This window comes from Chiloscyllium punctatum, chromosome 32 (genome assembly GCF_047496795.1).
Source record: "Chiloscyllium punctatum isolate Juve2018m chromosome 32, sChiPun1.3, whole genome shotgun sequence".
Classification (NCBI taxonomy): Eukaryota; Metazoa; Chordata; class Chondrichthyes; order Orectolobiformes; family Hemiscylliidae; genus Chiloscyllium; species Chiloscyllium punctatum.
This window is the reverse complement of record NC_092770.1, coordinates 30,429,835-30,442,150: the sequence shown is the minus strand read 5'-3', so window position 1 is coordinate 30,442,150 and position 12,316 is coordinate 30,429,835. Positions and strand designations below refer to the sequence as shown.

The 12,316-nt window shown below is 45.3% G+C and overlaps 1 protein-coding gene across 1 annotated transcript in view; it reads left to right on the top strand.

The window, feature by feature from the left end:
- slc17a8 (solute carrier family 17 member 8) overlaps window positions 1-12,316 on the top strand; it is an 84,307-nt gene that overhangs the window by 46,743 nt on the left and 25,248 nt on the right. The window contains exons 6-7 of the mRNA XM_072551988.1: window positions 6,496-6,582; window positions 9,854-9,996. Of these exons, the coding sequence (XP_072408089.1) occupies window positions 6,496-6,582; window positions 9,854-9,996 (230 nt within the window). The remainder of the gene's footprint in view (window positions 1-6,495; window positions 6,583-9,853; window positions 9,997-12,316) is intronic.

The following is a 12,316-nucleotide window of genomic DNA, read 5'->3' as shown; positions in this document are numbered from 1 at the left end:
CTCATGGCTAATTTATCAAGCCTACATATTCCTGGACACTATGGGCAATTTCCCATGGCCAATCCACCTAACTTGTAGATCTTTGAACTCTGGTAGGAAACTGGAGCACCCAGAAGAAACCAACGCAGACACGGGGAGAATGTACAGTCGCTATACCGACAGTCACCCGAGGGTGGGATCGAATGCATGTCCCTCGCGCTGTGAGGCAGCAGTGCTAATCACTGAGCCACTGTGCCACCTCAATATTTGGAGAGATGGGAGAAGGTAGTGCTGTTTTCCTTAGACAGTGGTGTAGTGGTATCATAACAGGATAGTAACCCCTGCTTTGATGGGTTCAAATCCCACCACAGCAGCTGGTGAAATTTGAATTAAACATTATTTAAAATCTGGAGTTAAATTGTAGTCTAATGTAAATATTGTCAACTTTTGTAAAAACCCACCTGGTTCATTAATGTCCTTTGGGAAGGGAAATCCTCTATCCTTACCTGGTCTGGCCTCCATGTGACTCTTGATATTATTGACTCTTAACTACCCATCTGAAATAGCCCAGTAAGTGACTCAGTTCAAGGGGCAGTTCGGGAGAGGGCAATAAACACTGACGCAGCCAGGGAAGCCCATGAACGTATCAGAAGAAGATCAGAGAAGGTTACGGGGAGATTAGATGGAGGTGTTGCCAATACTGAATGGTTTTGTTAAAACAGATGAAGAGAAGCTGGTTCGTGTAGCAGAAAGGTTGGTACCAGAGGGTCAGAGATTTCAGGTAATTGGCCGTAGATAGGGAGTGGACATGAAGAGAGGCACATGTTTCACTCAGTGACTTGTTTGGATCGGGTATGTGCTGCTTGAAAGGATGGCGACGCAGATTCAAGAGGAACTTTCAAAAGGGCATCGGAGAAAGACACAACAGGAAGCCATTTAAAACCTGACAGAACTGTGAATGCTGGAAATCAGAAACAATGACAGGAATTGCTGGAAAACCTCAGCAGGTCTGGCAGCATCTCTGGAGAGAAAGCAGAGTTAATGTTTCCAGTGACCCTTCCTCAGAACTGACGGTAGATGGAAAAAGTTGTTTTTTATGCAGAAGATAGGGTGGGGGAGGGGGTAGGGGGTAAATGATAGATGGAGGTAGAGCCCTAAGAGAGAGAAGAACAGTTGTTGGACAGACAAAGGAATGGAAAATGATCAGCCTGGGAGAATGAATAGCTGTTAGTGGACAATTAGTGGCTAACAATGGGTTGTGTGTAATAGCAGACCATGTGATCACAAGGCCTGGTGTGTGGAGGCTGGGGTAAAGCCATGGAAGAAGGCACCTATAGCCTTATCTGATTTTCAGAGCAACTGGAATGAACAGAGAGAGTAAGGTTATCTGCACAGCTCTATCAAAGGGTTGAGTACAGAAAAAATGGGCTGATTGGCCTCCTCTATCAGTCACTGATTCTAAATGGTCAGTTCATTTTATGCTGAATAGAGCACAACATTAATGAGTGATTTCAGAAATTTAGGGATCTGTTTGGAAGTTACTCTGTTGGAAGGATTGTGTGAGAAATAGGTTCAGGAGTATGTTGGTTCTGTCACTAGGTTAGTAAATCCTCCGTAGTGCTGCTCCCTTGTTAGAGAGAGGTGACTGGTGATGGTTTAACCTGAGTCACCGTGCCTCAGGCAAGGGGAGAGGTTGAGAAGGAAAGTCCTTTATGGTCACCTCAGCCGGGGATGGGAATTGAACCCGCGCTGTTGGTATTGCAAACCAGCCCTCTGTACTAACCGACATTTGTGAGTCACGAGGTTAGTAACACAGAGAAAGTGAGTCATATCCCACTCCAGAAATCTGAGAATTTGAATTTAGTTTTAAAACCTGGAAGTAGCCAGTTTCTCTCAGTGAGAGTCACCATGAGGCAATCAGATCGCTTCAAACCCCAGAGGGAACACGACTGTCTTTTAGGGAAGGAAACCTTACCCACTCTCAGCTCCTATAGAACATAGAACAGTACAGCCCAGAACAGGCCCTTCAGCCCACGATGTTGTACCGACCATTGATCCTCATGTAAGGTAAACCTAATGTATGAACCCTCAAATTTCTGTGACCATATGCATGTCCAGCTGTCTCTTAAATATCCCCAATGACCTCGCTTCCACAACCGCTGCTGGCAACGCATTCCATGCTCTCACAACTCTCTGCGTAAAGAACCCGCCTCTGACATCCCCTCTATACTTTCCGCCAAACAGCTTAAAACTATGACCCCTCGTGTTAACAATTTCTGCCCTGGGAAAAAGTCTCTGGCTATCAACTCTATCTATGCCTCTCATTATCTTGTACACCTCAATTAGGTCCCCTCTCTTCCTTCTTTTTTCCAATGAAAAAAGTCCAAGCTCAGTCAACCTCTCTTTGTAAGATAAGCCCTCCATTCCAGGCAGCATCCTGGTAAACCTCCTCTGAACCCTCTCCAAAGCATCCACATCTTTCCTATAATAGGGCGACCAGAACTGGACACAGCATTCCGAGTGTGGTCTAACCAAAGTTTTATAGAGCTGCAACAAGATCTCACGGCTCTTAAACTCAATCCCCCTGTTAATGAAAGCCAAAACACCATATGCTTTCTTAACAACCCTGTCCACTTGGGTGGCAATTTTAAGGGATCTATGCACCTGCACTCCAAGTTCCCACTGTTTCTCCACACTGCCAAGAATCCTATCCTTAATCCTGTACTCAACTTTCAAGTTCGACCTTCCAAAATGCATCACTTCGCATTTATCCAGGTTGAACTCCATCTGCCACCTCTCAGCCCATCTCTGCATCCTGCCAATGTCACGCTGCAGCCTACAATAGTCCTCTATACTGTCAACGACACCTCCAACCTTTGTGTCGTCTGCAAACTTGCTAACCCATCCTTAATTCCCCTCATCCAAGTCATTAATAAAAATTACAAAGAGTAAGGGCCCAAGGACAGAGCCCTGTGGAACACCACTCACCACTGACTTCCAGGCAGAATATTTTCCTTCCACTACAACTTGCTGTCTTCTGTCGACCAGCCAATTCTGTATCCAGACAGCTAAATTTCCCTGTCTCCCATTCCTCCTGACCTTCTGAACAAGCCTACCATGGGGAAGCTTATCAAATACCTTGCTGAAGTCCATATACACCACATCCACTGCTCGACCCTCATCAACTTGTCTAGTAACATCCTCAAAGAACTCAATAAGATTTGTGAGGCATGACCTGCCCCTCACAAAGCCGTGCTGACTGCATTTAATCAAGGCATGCTCTTCCAGATGGTCATAAATTCTATCCCTCAGAATCCTTTCTAACGCCTTGCAGACGACAGACGTGAGACTTACTGGTCTGTAATTGCCGGGGATTTCCCTATTTCTTTTTTTGAAGAGAGGAATTACATTTGCCTCTCTCCAGTCCTCAGGTACGACTCCAGTGGAGAGTGAGGATGCAAAGATCTTCGCAAGCGGCAAAGCAATCACATTTCTCATTTCCCAAAGCAGCCGAGGACAAATCTAGTCTGGCCCTGGTGTCTTGTCAATCTGAATGTTTGTCAAAATTTTCAGCATATCAGCTTCCTCAATCTCTATCCGTTCCAGCATGCTTACCTGCTCCTCAATGGTTTCATTCACTACAAGGTCCTTTTCTTTCGTAAAGACAAAAGCAAAAAACTCATTTAGGACTTCCCCTCCCTCCTCAGAGTCTACACACAAGTTCCCTATGCTATCCCTGATCGGCCCTACTCTTTCTTTGATCATTCTCTTATTCCTCACATACGTGTAAAATGCCTTTGGATTCTCCCTAATCCTTCCTGCCAAGCCTTTTCGTGCCCCCTCCTGGCTCTCCTCAGACCATTTTGAGCTCCTTCCTCGCCTGCCTGTAATCCTCTAGAGCTGAGCAAGATCCTTGCTTCCTCCACCTTACGTAAGCTGCCTTCTTTCTTTTGACGAGAAGCTCCTCCGCTCTCGTCATCCAAGGTTCCTTTATCTTACCCCTTCCTGCCTGTTTCAGAGGAGCACATTTATGCATCACTTGCAACAACTGTTCCTTAAACAGTCTCCACATGTCTATAGTGCCCTTTCCATGGAATAATCGCTCCCAGTCCATGCTTCCCAATTCACGTCTGATAGCATCATAATTTCCTTTTCCCCAATTAAATATCCTCCCATTGTGCCTACTTCTCTCCTTCTCCATACCTATGTAGAATGTGAGGCAGTTGTCATCACTATCACCAAAATGCTCTCCCACCGCAAGATCTGACACCTGCCCCGGCTCATTGCTGAGCACCAAATCCAAAATGGCCACTCCCCTCGTCGGCCTGTCAACGTACTGAGTTAGGAAACTCTCCTGAACACAACTTACAAAAAACAGCTTCTTCCAAACCATCTGCTCGAAGGAGGTTCCAATCAATATTGGGAAAGTTAAAATCACCCATTACAACAACCTTGCTGCATTCACACGTTTCCAAAATCTGCTGACCTATGCTTTCTTCAATCTCCCTGCTGCTATTGGGGGGCCTGTAGTAAACCCCTAATGAGGTGACTGCTCCCTTACTGTTCCTAATTTCCACCCATACTGACTCAGTAGGCATACCCTTCTCGACAATGGTAACTTCTGTAGCTGTGATACCCTCTCTAATTAGCAGTGCTACACCCCCTCCTCTTCCCCCCCCCCTATTCTTTTTAAATGCTCTAAACTCTGGAACATCCAGCAACCATTCCTGCCCCTGAGAAACCTATGTCTCTGTTACGGCCACAACATCATAGCACCTGGTACTGATCCATGCTCTAAGCTCATCACTTTTATTCCTGATACTCCTTGCATTAAAGCAAACACACTTTAACTGATCCCTTGGTTCTTTCCCAGGAAATTCCTTCCCACTGGCTGTGTTACCTCTTGCTATTGCCTCATCTCCATCAATTCTCACCACCGGTATATAGCTCAGGTTCCCACCCCCCTGCCTTACTAGTTTAAACCCTCCTGAACCACTCGAGCAAACCTTCCACCCAGGACATTGGTCCTCTTCCAGTTCAGGTGCAACCCATCCTTCATGTACAGGTCCCACCTTCCCCAGAAGGCATCCCAATTATCTACATATCTGAAGCCCTCCCTCCTGCACCAGCTGCGCAGCCACGTATTAAGCTGCACCCACTCCCTGTTCCTTGCCTCGCTATCTCATGTTACCGGTAGTAAACCCGAGAACACTACTCTGTTCGTCCTGCTCTGCAGCTTCCACCCTAACTCCCTGAAATCACTTTTTATATCCTCAATCCTTTTCCTGGCTATATCATTGGTGCCAATATGTAACACGATTTCTGGCTGTTCACCCTCCCCTTTCAGAATCTTATGCACCCGATTGGAGACGTCCCGGACCCTGGCACCAGGAAGGCAATATACCTTCTGGGAATCCCAATGCTGACCACAAAATCTGTCAATTCTCCTAACAATCGAGTCTCCTATAACTAGCGCTTTTCTATTCTGCCCCCTTCCCTTCTGGGCCACAGTGTCAGGCTCAGTGCCAGAGAATTGACCACTATGGCTTTCCTCTGATAGGTCATCCCCCCAGCAGTATCCAAAACGATATACTTATTGCTGAGGGGAATGTCCACAGGGGATCTCTGCACTGTCTGTCTGTCCCCTTTCCTCCCTCTGACTGTAACCCATCTATCCTTATCCTGAGCCTTAGGAGTGACCAACTGCCAATAACTTCTCTCAATTACCCCCTCAGCTCATATGTGTCTCCAGACTCAACAGTCGCATGGTTGACCTATAATTGTCCTAAAGGATTGTCCCTTCACTCTGAGGCTGTGTCCTTGGGTCCTAGTCTCTCCAATACATGGAAGCATCTTCTCCACATCCACTCTATGCAGGCCGCTCAGTATTCTGTGAGTTTCAATCTCCCCTCATTGTCTAAACTCCATTGAGTACAGACCCTGCTCCTCATATGATAAGCCCTTCATCCCCAAGAACACTCTTATAAACCTCCTCTGGACTCCCTCCCAAGACCAGCACATCCTTCCTTAGATACAGGGCCCAAAACTGCTTACAATATTCCAAATGCGGTCTGACCAGAGCCTTACCCAGCCTCAGCAGTACATCCCTGCTGTTGTACTCTAGCCCTCTTGAAATGAATGCTAACACTGCATTTGCATACATACAAATATCCCCTGTACCTGTTATTTAATATTGAGACCTGGTCAGATGCCACTTCAGTACCTGGGCTCAATACTGAGCAGGAGGAGATATTGACTATAGGGTGTGTACAGCACAGATTCACCTCCAATGAAAGTCCTCTCAGGAATAATTTTCTACATCTGAACAACTCACTGCGTTTATATCAAAGGCTTCTTCTCTGATTCTTTGATAATCATCTTAAATCCATGTCCTCTTAGAGGTTCCTGGCCCTCGCTTCAGTGGGAGTGGTTTCTCACCTGGTCATTAGTCTCGGTATTGAACAAGCGGTCTCTCTGGGTTGTGTGTTACTGACTCTCATTGTATGTTCTCTTCAGGTTCCTACGCTGGGGCTGTTGTGGCAATGCCACTGGCAGGGTTGTTGGTCCAGTACAAAGGCTGGCCTTCAGTCTTTTATGTCTATGGTAAGTTTCAGCTAAACCAAAATGTTACCATGTTTTCCCGGGTTCCAGCTGCTGAGGGTTTGCCCTCAGTGGGCAGTGGGAGGGGTATACATGGGCAGTGAGGAAGCTATCTCTGGTATTTTTACAAGCCTTGCACTCTGGTATTGAGCTTCATCACAATAGAGGTGGTGTGATGCAGTCATAGAGTCACAGAGATGTACAGCACGGATACAGACCCTTCGGTCCAACCTGTCCATGCCGACCAGATATCCCAACCCAATCTAGTCCCACTTGCCAGCATTTGGCCCATATCCCTCCAAACCCTTCCCATTCATATACCCATCCAAATGCCTCTTAAATATTGCAATTGTACTAGCCTCCACCACATCCTCTGGCAGCTCGTTCCATACACGTACCACCCTCTGCGTGAAAAGGTTGCCCTTTGGGTCTCTTTTATATCTTTCCCCTCTCACCCTAAACCTATGCCCTCTAGTTCTGGACATCTGCACCCCAGGGAAAAGACTTTGCCTATTTACCCTGTCCATGTCCCCCATGATGTTACAAACCTCTATAAGGTCACCCGTCAGCCTCTGACGCTCCAGGGGAAACAGCCCCAGCCTGTTCAGCATCTCCCTTTAGCTCAAATCCTCCAAACCTGGCAACATCCTTGTAAATCTTTTCTGAACCCTTTCAAGTTTCACAACATCTCTCCGATAGGAAGGAGACCAGAATTGCACCCAATATTCCAACAGTGGCCTAACCAATGTCCTGTACAGGCACAACATGACCTCCCAACTCCTGTACTCAATACTCTGACCAATAAAGGAAAGCATACTAAACGCCGCCTTCACTAAGGCAGTGGGACCCATTCTGTGAGTCGCTGAGATCGGATGAAGAATTCACTACAGTGACTTACCAAAGCTCCGATAACAGCATCTCTCAAGGCCCCACCATGAAAACCCAACACAGGCCTGGAGCCACGTAACTCCACATGGGGTAGAATGGCAGGTTTCCTCCTCACAAGAACATGTTTCAGATTGTTGAAATTCTACAATAGTCTGTCACCTTGCATTAACTTCGTGGGTGGCACGGTGGCACAGTGGTTAGCACTGCTGCCTCACAGCACCAGAAACCCGGGTTCAATTCTCGCCTCAGGTGACTGACTGTGTGGAGTTTGCATATTCTCCCGTGTCTGAGTGGGTTTCCTCCGGGTGCTCCAGTTTCCTCCCACAGACCAAAAAAAATGTGCAGGTTAGGTGAATTGGCCATGCTAAATTGCCCATAGTGTTAGGTGAAGGGATAAATGTAGGGGAATGGGTCTGGGTGGATTGCGCTTCGGCGGGTCGATGTGGACTTGTTGGGCTGAAGGGCCTGTTTCCACACTGTAAGTAATCTAATCTAATCTAACTCAGAGCTAAATTGAAAACCTAACCATACTCAGAACATTTAGCGAGGTGAGTACTGGGGAAAGGTTCAGTCTAATAAATGCAGCCCAGGTGAGCTGATCCATCCGACACAGTCTCGGTCCTACATTACGGTTGATCGTGCAGCCACTGTGCTAATGGTCCATGACCTCTACACTTGGACGATATGTTGACGAGGTCCCAATTTAATCAGCACACCAAGTTTGGTGTCCCCACATGATGCGGCTTGGAAAGGGTGCAGAAGAGAGACACTGGGCTATTTCCCAGTTTAAAACACCATAGACACCCGGGGGGGGGGGGGGGGGGGGGGCACAATTTGGGCCACTACACTTCAAAGACATGCAGCCTTAAAAATAAATGATTGCCCATTAAAACAACAAGAAGATGAACTTGATTCTATCTATATTGATGGAGGAAGCTCAGGACTTTCAAATTGTATAAGAACAAAGATGGGTTGGATTTTGGGCACACCACCTTCTCTCAGAGAATAGAAAACCGCTGTGAAACAGTTAGATATCCTTAAGGATGTTTTTATTTCTTTATTCTTTCCTGGGATGTGGGTGTCACTGGCTGGGTCAGCATTTACTCCATCAGGAAGCGAGGGGTGACTATTCCAGACAGCAGAGGCCTACAGATTAGGGCCTCCCTGTATATGGATAACATCAGTGTTTTCTGCTCAGATCTGCTGTCAGTGCGCAAACTCATGAGCATCTGTGACCAGTTTGAACTGGCCTCGGGAGCTAAGGTCAATTGAGGCAAGAGATTTACTGTCATCCTTAATTGTCCTTGAACTGAGTGGCTTGCTTGGCCATTTCAAAGGGTGGTATGAATCCACCATATTGCTATGGGTCTGAAGCTGCATGCATGATAGAAACAGCAAGAAGAACAGAGGGACTGAATATTATTTACATGGAGAAAAACCACAGAAAGTTACAAAGCACAAAAACATTTAGGAGGCCTCAAACATCAAATACAAAAAGCAAACATCCAATTTCAGTGGGTAATAGGGAAGGCAAATGGAATGTTGGCCTTCATTTCAGAGGGAATGGAGTATAAAAATAGGGGAGTTTTGCTAAAACTATACAAGGCACTAGTCAGATCATAGATGAGGTACTACGAACAGTTTTGGATCCCTATCTAAGGAAAGATAGACCAGCCTGGAGACCATCCAGAGAAAGTTCGCTTGGCTGATCCTGGGGATGGAGGGACTGTCTGATGAGGAGAGGTTGAGTAGGTTGGGCCTATACTCATTGGAGTTTAAAAGAATGAGAGCAAGCCTTATTGAAACGTGCTAGATTCTGAAAGGACCCCACCGGGGAGATGTGGAAAGGTTATTTCTGCTTGTGGAGAGAGAGGCCTTCATCTCAGGATAAGGGGTCACCAATTGAAAACAGGGAGGAGGAGGAATGTCTTCTCTCAGAGAGTAATAAATCTGTAGAATTCTTTACAGCAGAGGGCTGTAGAGGCTGGGCCATTACGTATATTCCAGATTTTAATCTGTAAGAGAACCAAAGATTATGGGAGAAAGGCAGGAAAATGAAGTTGAAGATGATCAATCATGATCTTATTGAACGGTGGAGCAGACTTGATGGGCTGAATGGCCTGCTCTGCTCTTATGTCTTTTGGTTTTTCCTTCCCTAGAGAACACAGGTGAACCAGATGGATTTTCATGACATTTGCTGATAATCTCATGGTCACCATTACTGAGATTGACGTTATGGTTCCAGATCTGACTAGCTGAGTTTAATTGTCTTAGTTGCTGTGGTGTGACATGAGCCCACATGCTCAGAGTACTGGGCCTGGTCTCTGGATTACGGCCTACTCCCACTGCTGACTGATACAGTAACACCTTGTTTGTAATGTTGCAGGAATGTTTGGAATGATATGGTACATATTCTGGCTGCTGTTTGCCTATGAGAGTCCTGCAAAGCACCCGACAATAACGAATGAGGAGAGAACGTACATCGAGACCAGTATTGGGGAAAGGTCCAGTCTAATCAACGCAGCACAGGTGAGCTGATACATCTGACACCAAGTCAGTCACAACCGCCCTGAGATGCACAACATCTTGCATTCACATAGCACCTACAACATTGTTAATTGTAAACATTCCACTGGTGCGTAAGTCTGAAGGAATTTGACACAGAGCAACACATGATGATATTGAAGTGCCTGACCAAATTCTTGCTCAAGGAGAGACAGTGAGAAGTTTTTCATTGTTGTTTCCTGAGATATGGGAATAACCAGCACCCGATGCCCTTTCTTATTTTCCTGACTGGCTTACTGAACTGTTTCAAAGGGTTAACCACATTACTGTGGGTCTTCAGTCATACATAGCACACACCAGGTAAGGACGGCAGATTTCCTTCGTTCAAGGAAGATTAGGGAACCCAATGGGTTTTTAAGATGATTAATTTAAGTTTCATGATCATCATTACTAAGGCTACTTTATACTGTAGATTCATGACTTGAATTCAAAGTTTATGAAACTGTAGTGGTGGGATTTGAACCAATAACTTCAGAGCTTTTGATCTCTCGATTATTAGTCCAGTGACATTCCTTTAATTCCAGCAACTTCCCTGCAGGGACAGTAACCAGTGGTGGAGCAGTGGAGATCAGAGATATGCAAGAGGCCAGAACTGGAGGAGTACAGAGTTGTTAGAATGAAGTAGTCAGGAGTAAATTACAACCTATTATTTATCCCCAAGTGACAGATTTGCTCAGTTCTTACACTGTAACCTCTGCACCCAGAGGTCGTGATGATAATGTTAACTTTGGACAATTGTGTCAAATACATGGGGAAATTGGGCAGTCAATGCACTACCTACCATAGTGATGAAAACTGAAAGTGCTGGAGAAACTCAACAGGTCTTGGAGCATCTTTGGAGAGAGAGAAAAATTAACATTTCGAGTCCAGTATAACTGTTCTTCAGAAATGAAAGGGGCTGGAAATGATGGTTAATTTCTACTGGCAACAGAGGATGAGGTGAAGCAAGTGCAGTAGATGGTGAAGGTATCCAGAGCAAAAGGCAAAGGGAGTGTAAATGGTAGCAGAGGAAAGATATAGATTCATAAGAGGTGTTAATGGTAGATGTGAATAATCAAAAATAGCTTAACTTTGCTGGAAGCAATTCCATGCAAACAGGACATTGGGGTAAAATGGGGGAAGGGATGGAATCAAATGGAGGACAGGATTCATGTTGTGAGTTGTTGAGCTAAATGTTGAGTCCTGGAGACTGTACCATTGGGACATGTTTAAGCTACAATTAAGTAAGTTAGAATTAATTCCACAAGATTTTCAATATAGCAGATTTAGTGTTCTTGTTATTCAAAAGTCAAGGATGACGGACCCCCTGTGAATTTCTGTCAAGTTGTATGACTATACAATGCAGCTAAAAATGGCCTGAAATTGGGTCTCATGAAAATAACTTGGTCACTGCTAATTCCAGTACGAAATGCAGAAGAAACCCATGAAGGGTGTAGATACGATGTGGAATTTGTGAACACGGGGAGTGGTTGAGGTTAGAAGTGAATACCTTTAACAGACAACTAGGTAGCCAATGAGGAAGAGAGAAATAAAATGACATGCTGGTAACTTGAAATGCAGGAGTTTGGGAGGAAGCTTTGTTGAACATGAACGCTAGCGTAGGACAGTTGGGCTGAATGGCCTGCTTCCACACATTCATCTTAACCACAGAGGCCATGAAAAACTAGGTTGGAGTGCCCAATGGATGCTTCCGACAATAAATGCTGGAGTCAGGCTTGAAGCCAAAGTGTTTGGTTTTCAGAGGCAGGGCTGCTACTGACTGAGCCATAAGGCCTCTCCTGCAGTGCCCTGAGCACTATTACAGATGGGCTTGTGTGGTTTGTGAATAGCGCTGACACCTTGACACATGTGTCTTTTGTAGCTAGTGTTACCTCCAAAAACTGCTGAATTATCCTGAAGGTATGAATAACTATGCTAATAACCAAAATAATCAGTCAAGCTCATAACATTGTTCATGTACATTTTCTAGAAGTGACATGCATCTGTATACAGCGTCTTATTCTCTCAAAGCAAAGGAATGTGTTCAAGCCTTCAGCATTTTTTGAATTAGAGAACCAATTGCTTTCTCAATGGCAATAAGTCAGAGCTAACCTGTCAACACTTCTCTCCTGTAGCATAAGTTGTTGGGAATGTTTGACATTTGGCATTCTTGCATTTATCCTGATGAATGAGAAACCTTCAGCAATGTGTCTCTGTTTTCAACAAGATTCAAGTTATTGATTTGAGAGATGACCTGGTCAATAAAGGTGGCACAGTGGTTCAGTGGCTAGTACTGCTGCCTCCC